Source organism: Anolis carolinensis, chromosome 4 (assembly GCF_035594765.1).
Source record: "Anolis carolinensis isolate JA03-04 chromosome 4, rAnoCar3.1.pri, whole genome shotgun sequence".
Taxonomy (NCBI): domain Eukaryota; kingdom Metazoa; phylum Chordata; class Lepidosauria; order Squamata; family Dactyloidae; genus Anolis; species Anolis carolinensis.
In genome coordinates, this window is record NC_085844.1 from 214,547,937 (window position 1) to 214,570,660 (window position 22,724).

Here is a 22,724-nt window from a genome sequence, read left to right on the forward strand (position 1 = left end):
TTTCCCTTCCTGGTTGTCTCACTTCCTGTTGTCTCACCCCTGTTTGTAACTAGAAGTTGTATGTAAGTCAGATGTTTGTAACTCGAGGACTAACTGCCTTTTATGGGTTGCACCTTTTAGCCACAGTGGTGCAATGGGTTAAATCCTTGTGCCAGCTGATCTGCTGATCTGGAGACCTGAAGGTCGGTGGTTCGAACCCGCGATTTGGTGTGAGCTCCCGTCTGTCAGCCCCAGCTTCCCATGCGGTGATAAGTCTCTCACAGGATAGTAACGCATCCGGGCGTCCCATGGGCAGCGTCTTTGTAGACGGCTGATTCTCTCACACCAGAAGCAACTTGTAGTATATTCTCAATTCGCTTCTGACACAATTTTAAAAAGTCTTTTGGTCTTAGGATCTGCAGGCATTAGCTCTCAAATAAGTTTGAAAGGAGCCTTTGATTGTGTAGATCACGAAAAGCTATGGATTGATTCCTCTTAAAGAAATGGATGTGCCTCATTCTTTGATTATCCTAATGCATAACCTATACTCAGGACAAGAGATCCCACTGTTCGTACAGGATGGGGAGAAGCAGAGTGGTTTCTAATTGGCAAGGATCAGACAGAGTTCCATTTTATCACCCATCTGTTTAACTTGTATGCTGAACATATAAAATACAAAGCTGGATTAAACTCTGAAAAAGGAGTTTTCTTCTTCCAATATAAATTGGAAGAAGGAACATCAACAATTAAAATACACAGCTAACACCATATTACTAACAGAATATAGCAAAGACATAGAATGATTACTGAAGAAAGTCAAGGAAAAAAGTGCAAAGGCAGGTTTACAGTTAAACATTAAAAAAAACAACAATTATGACCACAGATGATTTATATTACTTTAGGGTAAACAATGAAGATATTGACATAATTAAAGATTTCCTATACCTTAAATCAGTCATTAATCAAAATGAGGACTGCAGCCAAGATATCATAAGACTACAACTTGGAAGCTATGAAGGAACCAGACAGTGTAAAGATATATAATTGAATGCTTAAAGTCAGGTCGGTCCATACCATTGTGTTTCCAATTTGTATGTATGGTAATGAAAGTTGGACAGTGAAGAAGCTGAGAAAAATCAACTCATTTGAATTTTTTATCATGTCAGAAGCGACTTGAGAACATACTGCAAGTTGCTTCTGGTGTGAGAAATTTGGCCATCTACAGAGACGATGCCCAAAGGACACCTGGATATGTTACCATCTGGCTGGGAGGCTTCCCTCATGTCCACGCAAGCTAGAGCTGACAAATGGGAACTCACCCCATCTCGTGGATTTGAACTGGCAACCTTCAGGTCAGCAGTCCAGCCAGCACAACGGCTTAACCCATTATGCCACCATGGCTCAATGTGATCCTAGAAAAGAAAAGAGTTCTGCAGATACCTTGGACTGCAAGAAAGACTTAAGTGGGTTCTGAAATTACATAAGCCTGAATTCTTCCTATAAGGCAAGGTGATTAAACAGAGGCTGTTGTACTTTGGACATACCATGATAAGATTGACTCACAAGGAAAGACCAATGTGCTTGGAGAAAGCAGTACAAAAAGAGGAAAACTCCATAAAAGATGGATAAACTCAATCAAGGAAGCCACATCCCTGAGTCTGTAAAGGTTGCTGATGATTGGTTGACTGGGATGACTATCAATCATAGGATCACCATTAGTCAAAGTAGACTTGACAGTAGTTCACAGCACCCACCACCAAAACAATGTGTATTTGCAGATAGCTTGAGCCACCTTGCCCTACCCCACGTCAGGCCTGATATAGCTTCAGATCCTTATGTCTGATACCACTATTGTACTCTGTGATCTCTTCTCTCCTGTGCCTGAGCTTTGGAGTAAATCTGTCTTGAATCACTGTAGTTTTTAATATAGCATTTTTTCCTTTGGATTTTCATATTCTATTTTTTAGCAGTGATGTTAGTGAATCAGTTGTCTCAGCCCTTGATAATACAATGGCTCTACACTTATAAGCTAATAAGAAGTAGCATATATAAATAAATGTGAAGTTTTCAATTGAAGAATGGTCTGAAGAAATTACGGTTATTAGTGATACAGGCTGGTTATAATGTGGAAGCATATCTGGTGAAGCTTGTACAAAAGTTGCACACAGATATTTTAGCCTTTTTGATTTATTTATGCTGCACTTGCATGTAGTTGCAGGGAATTAACAACTCTTTGGTATGGTTCCTTACCTCTAGGACTGTTTAAAAGAAGTGTTGGAGATTGTGGAATTGGGTATCTCAGGAAGTAAATCCAGAAATAGTGAACAAGAGATCAAGTACAAAGGGGACAAGGAGCCAAATCCTGCTTCCATGAGGGTAAAGGATGCAGCTGAAGCTACCCTGACGTGGTATGGAAAGTTACTGAAAATAATTCAGTTGTCTGGTAGTGAAGAGATGCTAAAATGTTTAGGTCAGAACAGTGATAGCCATTAGCTAGCCTTTGTTACTCTAGCACAGGCCTACACAACATACAGCCTGCATGCCACATGCAGCCCGCAAAGCAATTGGTGTGGCCTCTGCCCCCTGCCCCAGCTGTTTTCCTTTGTCCCTGTAACCCTAGCTGCCCCTGGGAAAGAAGAGAAGGGAGTGGGGAATGAAGGGGAAAAAAGAGAGGGAGGGAGGGAGGGAGAGAGGGAGAAAAGGAAGAAAGAAAGGTAGGTAGGAAAAAGAGAGGGAAATAATTCAGCATTCGGAAAGCGTAGTTTAATGCTTTTAACCTTAGACTATAGCTCTGAACGCACTGAGTGGCTAAGCAAGTCACACTCTCAGTCTCTGAGAAAAACAAAGGCAAATTCCCTTTCCTTTACAAGAAAACCTGTGATAGGGCCACCTTAGGGTTGTCCTTAGTCTAAAACTAAGGCACACAACAACAATAACAATAACAACAATCCTAATTAATTATTATTTATATCTTACTTGGAAAGTGAGGTGCTAAAAACCTATTTACGGCCCCAAGAGGTGTAGCCTATCTAATTTTTGCCCCTTCCTACTCACAAGTTTTGCAGGCCTGATCTAGCAGTTCTAATTCTCCTTAACCAAGTTGCTCAGTATGCTTATTTTCTTAAGGTGTAATAGTATTAAGAACTTTTCTTTGAAAAATTAATGTTTATGTCTATTTTTCCTCAAATACTTTCCATTTAAGCCAGACTCCTGTTTCTCTGTTTTTTATAAACTCATTTGTTTGATTATGTGTTTTAGGAACTGTAGATTGTATAACTACTTACAATACTAGCATATGTGACAAGTTACCCTAGAGTTAACTCTTCCTATCTTGTACAATGACTACGGAATGGCCTTGGACTACAATTCTGGTGTGATTTTAATTTTGAATGCAATGTTTTTAAATGTTTAACGTGTATTTTTTAATTTAATTTATCTTTAAGCTAATGTTTTGTATGTATTTTAAGGAATTGAATTATTGCCATTTTTAAGCTACCTTGAGTCAGGGTAGAGAATGGCATGATATAAATAGGGTTAATAATAATAATAATAATAATAATAATAATAATAATAATAATAATAATAATAATAATATCTTCAGCACTGTAATAATGGATTTTTCTGCTATGCGCATTTTGACTAAGCCAGTATTATTTTGGTTTGTAGCATCATGCAAATACTTGGAGCTTTTCCTTCGCCCAGTGGTCCTGCCTCCCCTTGTAGCTTAGTGAATGAGACCACCTTAATCAAATATTCCCGCCTGCCTTCCATAAACAAATTCAGCTTTCGCTACTTTGTCCTGGACAACAGTGTCATCCTTGCAATGTTGGAACAACCTCTCGGAAATGAGCAAAGTGAGTAAATCCATTTTATGCTTTCTCTGATGTCTGTGTGTGTCAGATATCAGAACAGCTGCAGTATTTATATGCTGCATTTTACAGAACTTTCAGTTGGTATAAAACTCTTGTAGAAACCATCAGACACAATGGTCCAGTGAACACAATCCTATCTTGATCTGAATTAGTTTGGTATTTTGGCTTGTTCTCAAACTGACATCTGTAGCTTTTGATTCTAATGACTTCTTGATTTCCTGAGTTAAAGTATTTTAATGCAAAGATAATTAAACCATGATATGATCATCTGAATCCATCCAGGAACTAGTTACACAAAACCCTGTCAGGTATTTGTCCATACTGCGTGGGATTTCTAAAACGTGTGTTAACACTTAAAACATTCATGTTGCTTCTAGATGGAATTCTGTGATAGTGGAATCTTTGGTATTGCAACTCTGTAGATTAATATCTAGTTAGATGGTTGTTGTTTTGATATGTATATGTATATATCTACTTCCCAGGAGCTGGAAGGAAGTTTTCAACACAAATGTTAAAATATTCAATTAAAACGGTATAAACCAATTCTGAACTAAGCAATAATTAAAACTTATTCAAGACTAACAAAAGAGCAGTGGTAAATACAATGATGACTCATGGGTCAAATAAATCATTAAAGGCCAACAGAACACAATGAGTCTCTAGAAAGAGCATTCCTCAATTAAAATGTAAAGAAATATGAATATGCAGTATGTCCGTGTGTATATAATAGGGAGAACCACTGAAAATTTTCAAATGCATGTTTTAGCATTGTTTTTCTTTTGAAAGTAAAAGCTGGAATGATGTTCATAGTGAATGTTGGCAACTATGGCTCTTTATTTTTCATCTTTAAACCAAGCCCTCTGTAGAATAAACTTGCCATGTTTTCCCTTTACCGTCAGAAGAAGTGATACCAGCAAGGCATACTTGATGGTTTTTGTGCAGACCTGTAGGATATCTGGGTGTTAATACGATATAGTAGCTTGGATAACTGAGTAAGGTAGTGTTCAGTGCAGCCTTGTATAAATCTGCTCAAAGGCAAGTGTTATTCACTTCTGTGCAACTTACTTAAAAATAAACGGCTCACTAGGAGCTTACTGAAAGAAAAGGAATTTGATGAGAATTTAGAAGAAAAAGAAAGAAGCCATTTGTCATGCCTACTATGTATTATTCCAGCATCGAAAGGCAATACGCACCTGAATATCCATAGCTGTGGAAGGAGACAGAGGTTGCACTTGTCCTTAAGGCCTGTTTGCAGATTTCTCAGAGGCATCTCATTGGCTGCTGGGGAAACAGAGGGCAATAGTGGACTAGATAGGCATTTGGTCTAAGTACACATGGTTCTGGTTTATATCAATCTTTGGTATGATGTTACCAGAACCGTTAGTATGATTGAATTTATTTGAAAAAGCAGCTGAACATTTCTTGAGTTACACTGCCAAGTATTCAAACTAGTTAAACACATCTGGGGTCTATGTTCTGTTATTACTCTCACTGCAGCTTTTGTAGTCATACTCCTTAGTCTTCTGCTTATAAACCATAGAATCATAAAGTTGGAAAAGACCACGTGGACCATCCAGTCCAACCCCTTGCCATGCAGGAAAAGTAGCTCTGATGGATTTACATCCAGCCTCTGTTTCAAAAGCCTTCAAGGAAGGAGTCCATGCCTTACTTCTGGCAAACATGAAAGGCAGGCTTATGCTCTTAATTTGCAGATCAACTAGTGTAATGACTTTGTAGATCTGTTGGTAATAGAATATACATTTTCCCCTTAAATTGTTCAGTTTCATGTTTAATTTCTCAGTATCAGTATGTTAAAAGATGGTTCATGCAATTGTATTTCTTCTCCAGATGATTTTTTCCCTTCAGTCACAATTCTGATTCGTGGGATGTCTGGAAGGCACGCATGGGCCCAGCAGCTCTGCCTTTTGCCAAGAGGAGCCAAAGCAAACCAAAAGGTCTTTATAAAAGCTCAGCATGACATTTTTTTGCTAAGTTTAAATGTGCATCTCCAAATAGCTCTCTGATGTCCAGAATAGTGGAAATATGATATGATACTTGATGCAATGAGTTACAGTGTTCCCTCACTACTTCGCAGTTCACTTTTCACGGATTTGCTGTTTCGCGGTTTTTTAATAAACTCTAAAAGACTATTATAAATAATAAAAATTACAATTTACAGCCTAAGGAAGGGAGGAAAGAGAAGCCAAAGGGAGATAAAAGGAGCCCAAGCGGCAACGGGAGGAGAAGGAGGCTATTTATCAATACACAATTGGTTGATAAAGACTTAAAATAACGACTAAAATAATGTATAAATATTAAAATAAATATAGTGTCCCTACTTCGCGGATTTTCACTTATTGCGGGTGGTCCTGGAACCTAACCCCAGTGATAAGTGAGGGAACACTGTATTCCTTTACTCCAGTGGTTCTCAACCTGTGGGTCCCCAGATGTTTTGGCCTTCAACTCCCAGAAAATCTAACAGCTGGTAAACTGGCTGGGATTTCTGGGAGTTGTAGGCCAAAACACCTAGGGACCCACAGATTAAGAACTACCGCTTTATTCCTTATAGTACTCATTTATTTCTGTTTCTAAGTAGACTTAGTGAAGCATTGATAATTCCAGTCCTGCTTCTTTCCATAACGGGCAATGAAGGTGGCTAATTTAATTCACTGAAAAGGGCTGAATAAAGAATCCTTTTCTTTTGCGTGTTTTTTCTGTTGCTGTAGTTTTTATATACTTCTTTTTTTGCAAACCTCACCGAAGTGGTGTACAATAACCCCACTAACAACATAAACTGGAATTTTTGTGTAATAATTGCCATATTGTGCCAAAAAGCATCAAGTGGGTGCAACCGAAAGTAAAATCTTCCCCATTGGCTTAGCTCTTCTATTACTACTTTTCAGATGCATATGGGAGTACCACTCATCCTTGTTCTGAAAGGTTTCATAATGTGCAGTAAAATCTGCCAATATTTGTTGCTGATATTATTTTGGAAGAACTAATTTCAGTTGGACCTCCACATTTGTGGGTTCGACTTTTGTTGCAGATTTGATTAAGATGTTCTCTTTGGGAATCTTTACATCCTCCAAAGTAATTCTGTGGTCAAATTTTACTGAAAGTTGATTATAATCACCCTGGAGGACCCTAGAGATTCCTAGAGAGGTAAAAAAATAGTTGTTTTTACATTCTAGCTTTTTTCACTTTTGTGGGGGACTTGCGCCCTTATGCACCACAAAAGTGGAAGGCTTATTGTATGCTGCTGTAAAACAAAGGTGTAAACCAAACTATATAGCTGCCATAGGATTTTTAAAATTTTCTTCCATATGGTTTAGAATTAGGAGTTGCACCCTTTAAATTGGTTGAGCTTGAGGATGTGGACAAGATCCTTGGAGAGGCGAGACCAACCACATGCATCTTAGACCCCTGCCTGGCTGGTGAAGGAAGCCAGAGGGGGTTTGGCCGAGTGGTGAAGGTGGTGGTGAATGCCTCCCTCCGGGATGGCAAGTTTCCAGCAAGCCTAAAAATGGCTGTGTTCAAACCGATGTTGAAGAAGCCGTCACTGGACCCTACTCAATTCGTCAACTTTCAGCCTATTTCCAATCTCCCCTATTTGTGCAAGGTCATGGAACATGTGATTGCCTTGCAACTCCAGAGATTCTTGAAGGACACTAATTTTCTAGATCTGGCAGAGTCTGGCTTTAGGCCGGGGCATGGTACCAAGACATCCTTGGTCGCCTTAGTCGATGATCCATGCCGGGAGCTGGATAGGGAGTGTGTTTTGCTGGACCTCACAGCAGCCTTCGATACCGTTGACCACGGTATCCTTCTGGAATGCCTCACGAGGATGGGGCTTGGAGGTACTGTTCTGCAGTGGCTCCACTCATTCCTGGAGGGCCGGTCCCAGATGGTGTCATTGGGGGACACCTGCTTGGGCCCACAACCATTGTCTTGTGGGGTCCCGCAGGGTTCCGTACTGTCCCCCATGTTGTTTAATATTTACATGAAGCCGCTGGGAGAGATCATCAGGAGTTTTGGAGTGCGGTGTCATCTCTATGCAGATGATGTCCAACTCTGTCACTCCTTCCCACCTGTCACTGAGGAGGCAGTCCAGGTTCTGAACTGGTGCTTGGCAGCTGTGTCGGACTGGATGAGGGCCAACAAATTGAAATTGAATCCAGACAAGACAGAGGTCCTCCTGGTCAGTCGGAAGGCCGAACAGATTATTGGATTACACCTGTGCTGGATGAGGTCACCCCCCCCCCCCCCGAAGGCGCAGGTTCACAGTCTGGGGGTGATCCTAGACTTGTCGTTGAGCCTGGAGCCCCAGGTATCAACGGTGGCTAGGGGAGCCTTCACACAGTTAAAATTCGTGTGCCAGCTGCACCCGTACCTTGGGAAGCCGGACTTTGCCACAGTGGTCTATGCTCTTATTACATCCCAATTAGACTACTGCAATGCACTCTATGTGGGGCTGCCTTTGAAGACTGTTTGGAAGCTTCAGTTAGTCCAACGTGAGGCACCCAGGTTGATAACCGTAGCAGCGTACAGGGAGCGTGCTACTCCTGTGTTACGCCAGCTCCACTGGCTGCTGATCAGCTACCAAGCACAATTCAAAGTGCTGGCTTTAGCCTATAAAGCTCTAAATGGTTCCAGCCCAGCTTACTTGTCTGAACGTGTCTCCCGCTATGACCCACCAGGTAATTTAAGATCTTCAAGGGAGGCCCTGCTTTCGGTCCCGCCAGCCTCACAAATGTGGCTGGAGGGGATGAGAGACAGGGCCTTTTCAGTGGTGGCTCTCCGCCTATGGAACGCCCTCCCAAGTGAAATCAGGCAGGCTCCCCCTCTCCTATTCTTCCATCAAAGAATTAGGACTTGGCTGTGGGACCAGGCCTTTGAACAATAGTAGCAGCATCAACTATAACTATATGTCTCAGGATATAATGACAGACCCAGTTCGGATTCTAAACGCGCCTAAATGTACATCTATATGTGTATTTTATGAATGTTTTAATGTAACTTTAGTTTAAATTGAATTGAAATGTTATTGTAATTTTTATATGTGTGCTTTATATTTGTAAGCCGCCCTGAGTCCCCTTATTGGGTGAGAAGGGTGGGGTAGAAATATTGCAATAAATAAATAAAGAAGATTAAAGCTAACATCCGTGTTTGAAAGTATATACAAACATAAGAATATCCATGCATATACATTTATGTGTCTGCCCTGAAAAAGCATTGTGATATTGAGTTTGGTACAAAACACATCAGTTTGGTTGCTGATAGAAACTAACAACCAGAAGTGGGATCTTTAATTTGGGATGAAATAAACCATTAAAGAAACTGCTATCATTGATTCTTAAAGTGTTGGTTCAGTAATAGTTCAGAAGAATTGCTGTGTCTTAGTCAATCACTGCACCTCTACCCCACCCAGGGATCTGCTTCAACATTAAATTGTTACATTTGCATTATTGTGTAACATTTCACATTCACAATACTTATTTTTAATTTCTTAAAACAGACATTTGTTCCAGAGCCTCGTCCTGCACCTAAGAATGATGTTGGTTTGAAATATAGTGTGAAACACCGTCCATTTCCAGAGGAAGTAGACAAGATTCCTTTTGTGAAAGCAGACCTGAGCATCCCAGACTTGCACGAAATAGTTACTGAGGAGGTAAAAGGTTTATGGTATTTTGGTTTATTATCTGTGTTTTATGTAAGAAAAAAATATGTTTCAATGAGGGATAGGGACATGGATTTTTAGCAACTTTTACTGTTTTTACATCTCAGAAAAAGAAGGAGCCTGATGCACTGTGTGTGTCTGAACATTCCTATCTATTGACATTCCCTGCATGCTAGACATACAGATGAAGCAGAGCATTGCTGGAGCAGATGTTTTGAAGGAAGTTAGTACCAGATTGCAGTAGAGTATGCTATTGTTCTTGTTCCTGCCATATCCTCTGTAGGTGAAAGGTCAGCTGGTCAGTCTGTTCAGTCAGCATTCCTTGCAGCTGTTCATTGGTATCAGCCATTGACTTTGGAGTGCCACAGTGCAGGTGTGGAACAGTAGGTGGCTTAATCTCTTGTAATCTAGTAGTTGTATTAGGTAAAAAGATGGAACAAGCAGCAACAACATTTTCTGGCAGTCAGATTTGCTGCCATTTAGCTTATCAGAGTTGCTGCTACCATTCTTCTTAGGCTAGGATTGCATTCAGCATGTCTGAAATGAGGCTTTTATATATGTTTCAGCTGGAGGAGAAGCATGAGAAACTGAGAATTGGTATGGATAAGCAAGTTCTTTATGAGAAGTCTATAGATCAGCAGATGGAAGAAGACTGGAGAAAGAAGAACTTCCCCGATCCTGTCACGGAGTGTAAGCCTCCATCTCCTGCGCAGGAGTTCCAGACGGCCCGCCTCTTCCTCTCCCACTTCGGATTTCTGTCACTAGAAGCACTGAAGGTGACTCAGCTTCATTTGAAATTGTACACATGACTAAAATCAGGGCCACTGTTATTGAATATTAGTTCTAACACTTACAGTCTGCAGTAGGCAGGGCTTTAAGATAAAAACATAAGACTAACCAGTGTTATTTAAGTTAGTTTCATAAAGAGTTTGCTCACTTTGTTGGTCCTTTTTCTTGTAAGCAGGCAGATAGGAACAATATGTAGCAACAAAACTAATGAAATATTAATAAAAATTGCAAATGCATTCTTTAAGTCTAATACAATGATTTTTAGTTTTGTATATGATTTAATGGATTTTAACTGTAAATTTTAATACTGTTATGTTTAATTCTGTTTTAATGTTTGCATATTTGTATATTTTAAATTATGTGGTCATAATTTTAATTGTAAGCCACTTTAAGTCTCTTTCAGGAGAGATAAAACGGAAGGTATAAATAAACATAATACAGTAGAGTTCAGCTTATCCGACTTCCGCTTATCTGACACTCCGTATTATCTGAGGTGCTGGATGCTTGCCCCCTCCCCACAGATGCCCGGCGCTTGCCGGGAGGGATGAGAACCGACCCGCACAGTCTTTTCCCTCCCGGCAAGCACCAGGTGCTTGGAGAGGCCCCCTGTGCATTGCTAGGCAGCCGGGTGCTTGCCAGGAGGGAAAAGTCGCCTCCCTCCTTGCCAAGCACCGGGCTTGAAGCCTTGCTGCCTCCTTGCCAAGCCCCCGGCTTCCCCTTGCAGCAAGGGAGGAAGCCCAGGGCTTGGTGAGGGAAACACCGCTTCTCTCCTCATCGAGCCCCCGGCCTCCCCCCCTGCAGCAAGATTCAACAGATCCGGTTATCCAACATTTGGCCCACCCCTTTATGTCGGATAGCCAGAACTATACTGTAATAATAATACAATGACTGCATTACTATAGCATCACCAATGCCCTGAAAGCACCAGATCTGGTCTGATCTTGAAAACTAAGGAAGGCCAGCGTTCATGAGGACTTGGTTGAGAGCTTGCCAAAGAATACAAGGTGCTGTAAGTTGTATTTTGAGAGGGAGGGGAACAAAACCATGTCTTAGTATTCCTTGCCTAATAAAACCCTTTAAAATTTGGAGTCGCCATAAGTCAACAGATGACTTGAAAACACAGACACACAAAAATGCAGCAGCAACCTTCCCCCCTCCTTTTTGGGTTGTTACTGATTTGTATAACTATTATACTCAAGTTCTGAAAGAATAATTTTTCTGGTATATGAACTATCATTTCTCTCCAATTGCATAGTGCTTTGGCCTGTACATTCTTGCTAGCTTAATTAATATTTATTTGTTTGTTTACTTATTTACTTATTGTACCTCCCATCTTTTTATAGCATGGGACCCACATAGTTTCTCATTCGGGGATTGACCAGACCCCAATCCACTTAGTTTCAGGAAGATTTCCGCATTATACTCTTGCAATCAACTAGCATTAGTACATGCACCTGATTTATCAAGTTCATTGTATATTAATAAACCTAACTAGCTCATCACACTATAAATAGAGATTATATAGAATATGTAATATGTTTGAATACCAATTCCATATTTGTATGTCTTCTTCGTTTGCTTAGGAACCTGCTAACAGCAGACTACCTCCTCACCTGATTGCACTTGATTCTTCTTTGCCTGGTTTTTTTGATGACATTGGTTACTTGGATTTGTTGCCATGTCGTCCTTTCGATACAGTTTTCATTTTCTATATGAAGGCAGGCCAAAAAACAAGCCAAGAAGTAAGTGGTGTGCTCATTCATAATTTATATTATTCTTGCTTAAGTTACTCTCTTTCTCCCAATTATGCTAACAGTAACGAGATATAAAAAACCCTCAAGCCTTGTTAATGGTGGTGTCCCAGAACTCATTTGGCCACAAAAGTTTCACCAGGTTCTGCCCTCACCTGTTTATATGTTTATTACAGTAACAGCCAGACCTTTCTTTCATAAGAATGCTTTTAAAATTTTAAACCAAGTAACACATTAATTCAGTTCACCTGAAACTATTTCTGTGCCCATTTATAGATGTAGTTTAAGCTCTTTCTGGAGCTGTTTTTAAGAGATATATTCATTATTACTGTCACAAAATAATTCATTCACAATTCTCTAAGTTGACATAAACTCTTTGTACAACACAGTTCTCTTTCCCGTGCTAACTAGAAAACTTGGTACATCAGGACAGCATTTATGAATACTTTCAAGGTTTTTGAAATGTTTTAGTGTAAAATTACTAATATAACTTCCTGTTCTTTTTGCAATGCTTGTCTTCTTCCTGCTTGGCTGCCTTCCTTCCTTCCTTGCTTTCTTTCAGATTTTGAAGAATGTAGAGTCTTCCAGAAATGTACAGCCGCACTTCCTAGAGTTCTTGCTCTCTCTTGGATGGTCAGTTGATGTCGGAAAGCACCCTGGATGGACAGGGCATGTTTCAACTAGCTGGTCCATTAACAGCTTCTGTGATGATGAGGGATCTGAGCAAGGTGCGAAGCTGTTTTGCAGAGTTTTTTTTTCTGCTTTAATACTCTCTGTCATTTACATGTTTTTGATTTTGATGTTTCAGAGGAGGATAAAATTGAGAATTAGCTCATGCAGATCCTCCAATATTGGAACACATCCTCTGTTCAAGATCTCAGTGGTTAAAATGCCCCTTGAAGTGAACACTTGCTGCATTAGAAAAGATGAGAGGACCACATGTTTGCTGCTACCATCATTTCAGTGTAATTTTGAAAGGAAGACCTTCACGTTGTTGCTTTCTTCTTGGAGTCAAGACTCCAGGAGTGAAGTGGGAGAGTGAGGAGTATTCCTGGGCTATTTTAGTCACTGGAGATGTTTAGGTCACTATCTGTTGTAAAAGAGAGCCCTCTTGGGAATAGGAAAACCATCCTCCAACATGGTTTTATAAATTATAAAATTGTGTGTAGATATGGGGATTTTGCTTTCTGAAGTCCCTTGGGAGATTATTTTACTTTATTTAAAGTATTCCTGTATCTGATCCCAACCCATAAGGTCTCCCAAAGCAATGAACGAATAAAAACTAAATAAAACAATACAAAGACAAAAAAGCATTTTAAAACATCAAAATCTCCTTTTTAAAAACTCCTAAAAGCAATGCAGCCGCCTTGTCTTCAGCTATTATCCATTCCTGTTATAATGCTTTGCTTTGTATGGATTTTGATCTCTCTATGATTTATCATGGTTTTGGAATGCTGGCCTAGAAGTTAATAGTAAGTTTGAAAATGAGAAAAATATAGCTCCTGTTGCAGACCTTGGAAGCAATGTTTTATGAGTAACAACATTGCCTGTCGCATTTTACCTCGAGTTTCCCAGTTTACTTCTCAAGACAATAGTATTATAACAGTTTGCTTTACAGATATTTTTCTCATGCAATGAATAATATTTTCTTATTACTTTTTCATTATTTTTGGTGGAAGCAAAATGTCATAGGAGGTATTTTGAGGGGATATTTTCAAATGTTATACCGTCTTTTCTGTTTCCTGAAAAGGGACTATGAGAAGTAAGTTACACACAGGGATACATACAGAAGTACATATAGCTTTTTAAAACAGTAATAAGTTTATTTGGCAGCAGGTGGCTTTCATAATAAGTTACACAGTATAATTCTTGTAAACCATAACTTTCCAAACTCTTTTGCCAAGTACATGAACGTCTTCCCTTTCATTTTCGTTTCCTTCATTCTTAGATGAAATCATCTCTTCAGAAGACATTGGGGCCAGTCTCTTTAATGGACAGAAAAAAGCACTCTATTATGCAGATGCTCTTACAGAGATAGCATTTGTAGTTCCCTCCCCTGTGGAGTCCTTAAGTAAGTATGCTGGGTTTGTGTCTGTTGATTCTATGACCAATATAAAGATTTCAGTGTTTATATTAGGAATACATTATGCATTGCAACAGTTTGTATACAATTTAGTGTATATCTAATTCTGTTTTGCAGTATATCACCCTTCCCACACATACACACCACGCTTCAGAGATGTGTTGTAGAGAACCAAAATTGGTTTCAGGTTTCTCTGCATGTTTTTGCTGCCTGTGATTATCTTTTCTTTTTTCATTTGTCATGTTAAGTGATTGCCTGGTATGTACTTACTATTTATCCACTTTTACTTTAAAGTGACACATCCGTATAAGGATTGTCCAAAGTCCTGGAGCGGTTTCAAATACTGTATTTACTCACCTTTTTAAGCTAAATTGCCTTGCTAAAGTTAGGGTGCACATTATATTTGCATTATATGGTAATCTTGGTGCTGAGCCAAAACAATAGGGGAAGCTGCTTCAGGAGCACCTGGAGCTCCTATTTAAGGGATGTCACCCATAATTTAATTGTCATAGCTCAATGCTATGTAATCCATCCTGGGATTTGTAGTTTGGTGAGGCATCCACACTCTTTGGTAGAGAAGGTTCAAGCCTTATAAAACTACAGCCCCCTTGACTCCATAGTGTTGAACCAGGCAGTTAAAGTGGATTCATTCTACAGCATAGATGCATCCCAAGGTTTCCTTTTCCATTGCTGAAAGCTTTGGCGCTCTAACATTTTTTGTTTTTAAAGAAGAAATTCTAAGCAGGCAGCAACTGTAATAGCCAAATGACAAAAGCAGTGCACCTTTTGCTATTGATATTCCATTCGTCAGCAAATGCCTTTTTGTTTCAAGGTTTTGAAAATTGATGTGCACATTAGAGTTTGTGGCGTGTTAGACTCTAGTAAATGTGGGTATAAACTTTTAGAATATCTGGAGAAGCACTGAATCCCTAGCATTATTAATTAAAAGGAAGATGCAGAAAAAGAAAGAACCTAAATACATGTTGCTGGTTATAGTTGATGTAATTAGGATAGATGCTAACTGTGGTATAATAAATTATGTTTATATGTTTTATATATGCATTAAAATTGTATTAATACAATGCAACTGGATATGACTGATAAATATATTTGGTATGGAACTGCAAAGACTGAATTATCCTAATTGCAATGTTATTTTTTAAATTGTTTTGCTGTTGATTAGTTCTTGCTGGCAGAAATATGCCGACGTAAGAACATAGCAGACATTCTTCTATTGAGGTGGACCACTGATCTATCTAGTTCGTTATTATAGATGCCTAACTGACAACAGATTTCTGAGGTTTCAGGCAAGAGTTTAGCCGGCAGTACTGGAAATGCCAGAGATTGAACGTGAAACCTTCTGCCTGCAAAGCAAGCATTGTAAGTCAGGTATTTCCTGACAGAAACATCTCCCTTTTGTCTTTTAGCAGATTCGCTGGAAAGCAATGCCTCAGACCAGGAAAGTGACACCAGTATGGATCTCCTACCTGGAATACTAAAGCAGCCAGCGCTGACACTTGAGCTCTTCCCCAATCATACAGATAATTTTAGCTCTTCTCAAAGGGCAAGTTTATCCTGTATTTATAAAAGGAGGGCTGTAATGTATATGCAAGTAGTGGTCTTGTTTATCCATTTATTTTATTTTTAACATTTGTATTCTGCTCTATGCATAAAGTTCTCTGAGCAGCTCACTGTAAAAAAAAATCAGAATGGCCCCTGCAATTAAATATTATAGATTGTGTGGCAGACTAATTGTGAAAATATTTAACTCAGAAATTAGAATGCTTTTAGGAGCACATATTTGATTATCTGCAGTAACTAAGGACTTCCTCGTGAGGTTTTTAAGCCCAATACAATCATGCTGTTCATGTCCTTCATCCAAGGTTGTTTCTCTGAGGTTTTATGGTAAAATTGTCTCATTTGCAATCCAATGCCAGATTTTTCCTGGGGCAATAGGAAGCTCCAGCAGATGTAGGAGGAGGGGAAGCTCCCTTTTCCTAGCACTGTGCCCTGTTTACCCCTCAAAAAGACTTTCTCCAGAGGGCTGAGAAACCCTTTGGAACCTGTTTTCATTCTGATAGCTGCGGTGGGGAAGGAGAATAAGAGCATGCTCCATCACATTCGCCCTGCATACCATTTTAGATTTGAGTTGAAAGGTACGCTATTTAAGCTTTGAAGAACATTCTCCAACCAAGGGAGATCAGAAAATTGTAAATGTAATGATTTCATGTATACTACGCATGTGGAACAAAGATAAAGAAATCCTTGGGGAAATGTTTGAGCTTGGGCCTGCCACAATGCAATATGTATTTTTTTTCTACAGTGAGTTGTTGATTTGATTTGAAATGTTTGTACAGTGCAGACTGAATGCACATTGTTACTTTATCATTTAGCAAATGCTTCTTCTTGGGATTTTTTGTCAACAGCTCAGCCCAACTTCCAGATCGAAGAAGTTGCCACAGGGCCGGGCTGTTCCCCCTCTGGGACCTGAAACCAAGGTGTATGTGGTTTGGGTTGAACGTTATGATGATATAGGTATGTGAATCACATTTACTGATGGATAGATTGGATTGGAGCAAGTGGCTTTGTGTCCAATTATGCTTAGACTTAAATACCAGAAATGTAATTTGTTTCTATTTATGTAAGTTTTCTCAGAACTGTTCTTGTCGTCTCAAAAACACACTTGACAATTAAACCTATGTTGAATGTCATTATGTTGCAGAGAACTTCCCCCTCTCTGACTTGGTTTCAGAGACAAGTACTGGAGTAGAAACCACAACAAATAGCAGCACTTCATTAAGGTATGGCTTTCCCTGTTTTTTTTTTATTTTACTGTTTGTAGGTCACTTATAAATGTGGGTTACACATTACCTTTCGTTGTTTCCTTCACTCCTGGAGGCAATACACTGACACACTACATGTAAGCTTACTTGCTTGTGGATTTTAGCTCCAGCAGCTCTGAGAGGTGTGTTGGCACTTCAGGGATGGTGGAAATTGCTGTGGAAGAGAATCATAACCATGGAATACAGCAGCACAGCACTTTCTTTCAAGTATTGCAGAGATGTTTTACTCGTGGAGTAAACCCAGGAAACAGTTACAACAGTAAATGTGTGCCATTATCCTAATATTCCTGAACCTGTTGCAGTTCATGATCCTTTGAGATTCTTTTATGTGTAATGACTCAGTAATTTGTGGCTAAGCATCACATCATGAGCATTCATCTCACTTTAGGTCATTACCAGTTGTCTATTGACTTTTGGAGTAATTAAGTATATCTTTTGTATCTCCATTACCATTTCTGTGGTGTTGCCATAGTCTTGTCTCTTTCTGTTGGTGGTTAGAAAGGTAACAATTGAAGAAGATGTATTTTTTAAAAATTGAAGCCTACCCAAAATATTTACTGTATTGTTGTCTTTAAATATTCATTGACTTCATTTACTTTTTTGTGTATTTGAAGATCCGCTACTCCTGAAAAAGAAGTTGCAGTGATTTTCATCCATCCTCTAAACACAGGATTATTCAGGGTAAAAGTGCAAGGAGCTACTGGGAAATTCAGCATGGTCATCCCACTGGTGGATGGGATGATCGTTAGTAGGAGAGCTTTAGGTAGGTCTCTGAAATTAACAAGTGATAATTAACTTACCACAATTAAGTGTGAACGCAGTGTGATGAATGGCACAGGTCCTGTGCAAGTGGTCATGACAGCTGGAAGATTCCGGAGGGCATCCAAAATGCTTATTTTTTTTCCAATTTCAGCACATATCTATCTGCCTGAAAATGAAAATAGCTTTCTTCCCTTTCTGAAAAAAATCTTTGTCAGGAGACTTTCCAGTGAAATAGGTGATCTGAGAGGCTTTCCTTGGGGCTCCCTGCTACAGTACTATTGTCAAGAAGAGACCATGGTTGGTGTGCAAGTGGATGAATGGTTACCTCAAGTAGCCTTTAATAAATGTCCTGGAAGGAATAACCGGTATTAACTTCATTCTTTTTTCCCATTTAAGGTTTCTTAGTGAGACAAACAGTAATAAATATTTGTCGAAGAAAAAGGCTGGAAAGTGATTCATACAATCCCCCTCATGTCCGTCGAAAACAGAAAATAGCTGACATTGTCAATAAATACAGGAACAAACAGCTGGAACCAGAGTTTTATACTTCACTTTTCCAGGAGGTTGGACTTAACAACTGCAATCCTTAGACCATGTTGACTCTGAACAGTTAGATCAGAACTTGGTATCTACAGTATTGAGAATACCTTCCTTATCTTGGATCTCCTGTATAAAGTTACCACAACCTAAGCATGACTTCTGCTTCTGTTGCAAGGGAGCCAAGAAGACACACTATAGTCTCCTGCTCTGCAAGCCCTTTGACTACAGCTTCACACCATCACTGCTGCAGAAACAAGCTTTCGTCAGCATTTATTATATAGTAGTGAGCAGAGGAATATATAGCGGAGAGAGAGGGTTAACTGCACACCTTGTAGTTTTCAGTGTTTCCATGGGGTCCCTGATTTGGAACAGAGGATTAACACCTGAAGGTCTGTACTTGGTATCTGTAGAAGATTCAGGAGCAAATTCTTTCACATCTCGTGAAACTGAAATACATTGTGTGACTGTTTTGTCTATTTTTATTTCCTACTTGTAAACAAGCCTGGTATCATTTTGTTTAGTTTTAAGACAGCGGTTTCCATTTGGCTTTTTCTTCTCTCTGTCTGCAGACCCAAGATGTATGTTCAGTGAGCCTGTTACAGTATTCACCTTTGAAAATGCTGCCACACTGTACTTGTCCTGAGCTGTTGGCAGAGGAGGCAGAAGAGTAGACTGCACCTTTGGACCAAGGTTAATCTTGGTTTGGGACAGGTGTGTGCCTGTCCAGCAGCATCCCATCTTATGCACCCATTTTAGAAAGAGGAGCAAGAGCCCTTTTCATAAAGTAGGGGTTGTGGAATAAGTCCCATCTTGGCATGTAATGATGGCAGTCTAGTTGCAAACATCCACTATGAAACCTGAACAAAAGATAATTGGGATAGAAACATTCATTGAAGAACTGAACAGAACCTCCCTTACCAGTCCCACATTTCATCCATTTGCTGTAAGTAAAGTGGTGGACTTATTTAAAAATCTTAAGTCTTGGAAGAATATGGTTAGCTAATGTCAGGCCATGAGGTTTGTACTTGAAATGATCATCTGAGTCTGTCGTGTCAGTGAAATTGTTTTATCCTTTGTTTGTTCTTTTATTAGTTGGCAATATATCTGTCTGAAGTAGATGTTAAAAGAGTTGTCATTTCTTGGTCAAAACAGCTGGAAACTTAGCAGTCCCCCCTTCCCCAGCAGCACTTAAGTAATATAAAACATGAAGTCATACTCCTTTACATTTCCATGATTTCTGTTTCATTGGCTACTTTGTTCTGTATTACAGAGTATTATAAGAGAGCAGAATAGCAATAAATGCAGAGCTGCAAGTTTTTGATGGTGACAGTCACATTAACATCTAGTTCTGGTTTTTAATAAACAATTAGATACGGAGTTTTTTCTTAGTGTTATTTACACATAAAGAAAAATATTACTTTAACAGAACATTTAGCAAACGCTGATAAAATCAAGCTGCATGTTTGATGTGTGGAGATGTGTGGAGAGGATTCAAAAAGAGCTATACTGTATACATAAACTGCAACAAAGCTGATAAATGGGCGAGAATAGTTAACTTTTAATATTGGACAGAATTGATACATATGCAGGTAACTAGTTAGTGTTTATGTTTTAATTTTGTAATCTCTTCTAATGCAGCACAAACTGTCCATCTTTACTTGAGGAGCAAATGGCCAGTTTTCTAAAGCATCCCCCTCCCAGTGATAGTAATGTTGTTTTGTTTTCTATATATCTAAAATTAATAAATATGGCATTTTAAGTTTCTATGCTTGAATAACCTTTATTGCAGTGGTTCTTAACCTGTGGGTCCCCAAGTGTTTTGGCCTACAACTCCCAGAAATCCCAGTCAGTTTACCAGCTGTTAGGATTTCTGGGAGTTGAAGGCCAAAACATCTGGGGACCCACAGGTTGAGAACCACTTCTTTATAGCATCAGAGTGTGAATGCCTGATCTCTTGCTCTTAATGACAACATTTACAATCTTTGCTTTCTGTTAAATCCAGTCTTTCCTGTGTATCCTATAAAATACTTGAATGTGTGTGCTAGCTGTATAACACACACAAATCACAAGGGTGTTGGCTTAGACCATTATCTTTATACATTTTGCATTGGTGTTTGCATTGGAAAATGAATTGCCATCATAGCTGTAACTGCAAGGCCATTCGTTTGTATAATGACCAATGATCTGCCAAACTAGCTAAAGTTAAACAGGTGGGAAGGGAATTTGTTAAATCTACATTGGGGTTTTAAACTGGTCTATAGCCATGGCTAAATTAGTTATTCAAGACTATAAATAAATTGTCATTAACTATATCCTTTCAAATTTAATTATCTGGCCTTCAAGAAGAAATGCTATTTGTAAAATTGTGATAGGACGTCAAAGATTACTTGTGTAGATTTCTTTTCCTCCAGGTGTTCCTTTCCATTATGCACATCTGTTTCTCCATGACTTGACCAGACTTCATGCTTTGCTTGAAATAGCCTTAATTTAGTCTATATTTCAATAAGTTCTCAGTTAGGAATGATGTTCTAAATCCACATTATCCTAACTTCAAATACGTATTTACATATTTAAATATCCACCACACAGGTGGATTCAGAATTGAATCCTAAATTTGTATGTGTTTACTACTTTTGACTCTGTTCAAAAAATGTGGAGGTAAATTGAGCAGTGATCTCTTCAAAAAGCACTGAGTAATTAATGGAAAGGTGTAAGGGCTCACTTTCACTGTGTTCTCCCAGATGTTGTATATGATGTGATTTTTCTGTACAGATGCTGGTTGTCTGTTTTATACATATGTAAAAGAGAAGGCTTCCAAATGCACTGATAACTTCGTCTCATGTGTGCAGAGCTGTTGACCGACTTGACTGCAATAAAATGTTTTGTCTGGGCCTCTCTAAGCACAGTTGCATTTGAAAAATTGATTCTTACTATGTTAAATGAGACTCATAAGACATAAAGCAGTCCTTGGCCTGGTGTTTTCCAAATGTGTTGCACTGTTAAGTCCCCACTTCTCAAGACCAAATGGCCACTGGCATTCAGTCTAGGGAGCAGGAAAGTTGTAGAGGACACCAGGTTGAAGAAGGCTGGCATAGAGGAAGCATCAGGGGACTCTATACATTTCCAGCTCTTGTTTTGAATAGCATGCTGCAGGATAATTCAAATGATCAAGTTTGTAGAACATACTTGCTTCATACCATTTACATTGATGGTTCATCTGATTATTTTGTCTGGCTATTTTAATTACTATGTATTTTTTGTTTTCATTTTCGTCTCTTGAAGAGAGACAATAGGGCTATGAACACTTACCCAATCACTTTCTATCATAAATATTGTTATGCTTGCAGTCCTCTTTAAAAGAGTATTATGCTGATGATAAATCAAGGAAGTAAAATGCCATCTTTTTCAGAACTATGATATGACAAGTGTCCATTTTAGTATCTTTATAATAAAGAGTTTCCATTTAAGAAATATAAAGCACCTTTCTTAAGCAAATCCTTCAAGGATAATATAAATGTAAACCAAAAAATTTCAAATGAGAAGAGAGATGAAGGCAATCATGTAAGGAAAAGCAGTTGTTTTGTATGGAGAGATTTGTAAAGCAATTGAAGGAAACAAAGCTTACTTCCAGTCCTCAGTACGAGCCCTATTTATTTCAGGAGGAATGAATAGGAATGCCTTAAGGATTGTGCTCCCCATTATTCATAGTCACTTCCTGGCAGGGGGGTCTACAGCTGTCCTTCAGGGTCCAGGATATTTAGCCAAGGAGGATTATAGGACTAATTCAACACAAATAACTGAACAAAAATACAACTGGCTCAGTGATAGTTGCACATTTCAAAGAAAATCTCTTTGAAGGACAACTGGATTCTGCAGGTGTGCTTAGAAGGAAGTGGCTGTATACCATGTGCTTGAAATCATGTACAATTGTGTATAAAGTTCTGTATGTTGCCAAGACATGATCTTTTTGTTCTTACTGTATTTTCTGTAAATATTCCTAGCATTAAGTTGTAAAGGCAGACTGTAAATACAAAGATGTGAAGCTACGTTCCTCTGTCTCTAGTACTTTATCTCTCTTAGGGAAGGCACAAAGACTTGTTTGTAATTATGCCAACCCTTTGCCCTGAAAAAAACACATCAGATAATGAATGTAACACAACACAACTAGTCAAATAAATTTTAAAGATATTCTTATGTATTAAGCTGGTGGTCCTCGGTTTATGAGCTAAGATTGGCTAGACAAGCAAGGATAGATGAAAAGGGTTTATTCAGATATGTCTGAAGCAAGAGAAAGATGAACAAAGTGGTGGGACTGCACTCATCAAGCATGGTAAAATGCTAACAATGAAAAAGAACTACTCAATGCCCATTTCAGCATCTTTCATTTTGCTATGAATTTACACTAAGGCTAAAATGTAACAGGACAAT

General features: G+C 39.0%; 1 protein-coding gene across 6 annotated transcripts in view; it reads left to right on the forward strand.

Annotated features, from left to right (window-relative positions):
* ralgapb (Ral GTPase activating protein non-catalytic subunit beta) overlaps positions 1–22,494 on the forward strand; it is a 62,434-nt gene extending 39,940 nt beyond the window's left edge. For 5 of the 6 annotated variants that reach the window (XM_062978770.1, XM_062978765.1, XM_062978767.1 and 2 more), the window contains 13 exons: positions 2,236–2,387; positions 3,646–3,833; positions 5,700–5,806; positions 9,367–9,519; positions 10,095–10,304; positions 11,901–12,059; positions 12,631–12,796; positions 14,017–14,139; positions 15,579–15,715; positions 16,578–16,686; positions 16,874–16,952; positions 17,609–17,757; positions 18,153–22,494. In XM_062978770.1, coding sequence (XP_062834840.1) covers positions 2,236–2,387; positions 3,646–3,833; positions 5,700–5,806; positions 9,367–9,519; positions 10,095–10,304; positions 11,901–12,059; positions 12,631–12,796; positions 14,017–14,139; positions 15,579–15,715; positions 16,578–16,686; positions 16,874–16,952; positions 17,609–17,757; positions 18,153–18,346 — 1,926 coding nt within the window. In that variant the 3' untranslated portion in view covers positions 18,347–22,494. The remainder of the gene's footprint in view (positions 1–2,235; positions 2,388–3,645; positions 3,834–5,699; positions 5,807–9,366; positions 9,520–10,094; positions 10,305–11,900; positions 12,060–12,630; positions 12,797–14,016; positions 14,140–15,578; positions 15,716–16,577; positions 16,687–16,873; positions 16,953–17,608; positions 17,758–18,152) is intronic. The other variant, XM_062978766.1, reaches the window with a different exon arrangement.
* Positions 22,495–22,724: the final 230 nt, after the last annotated feature.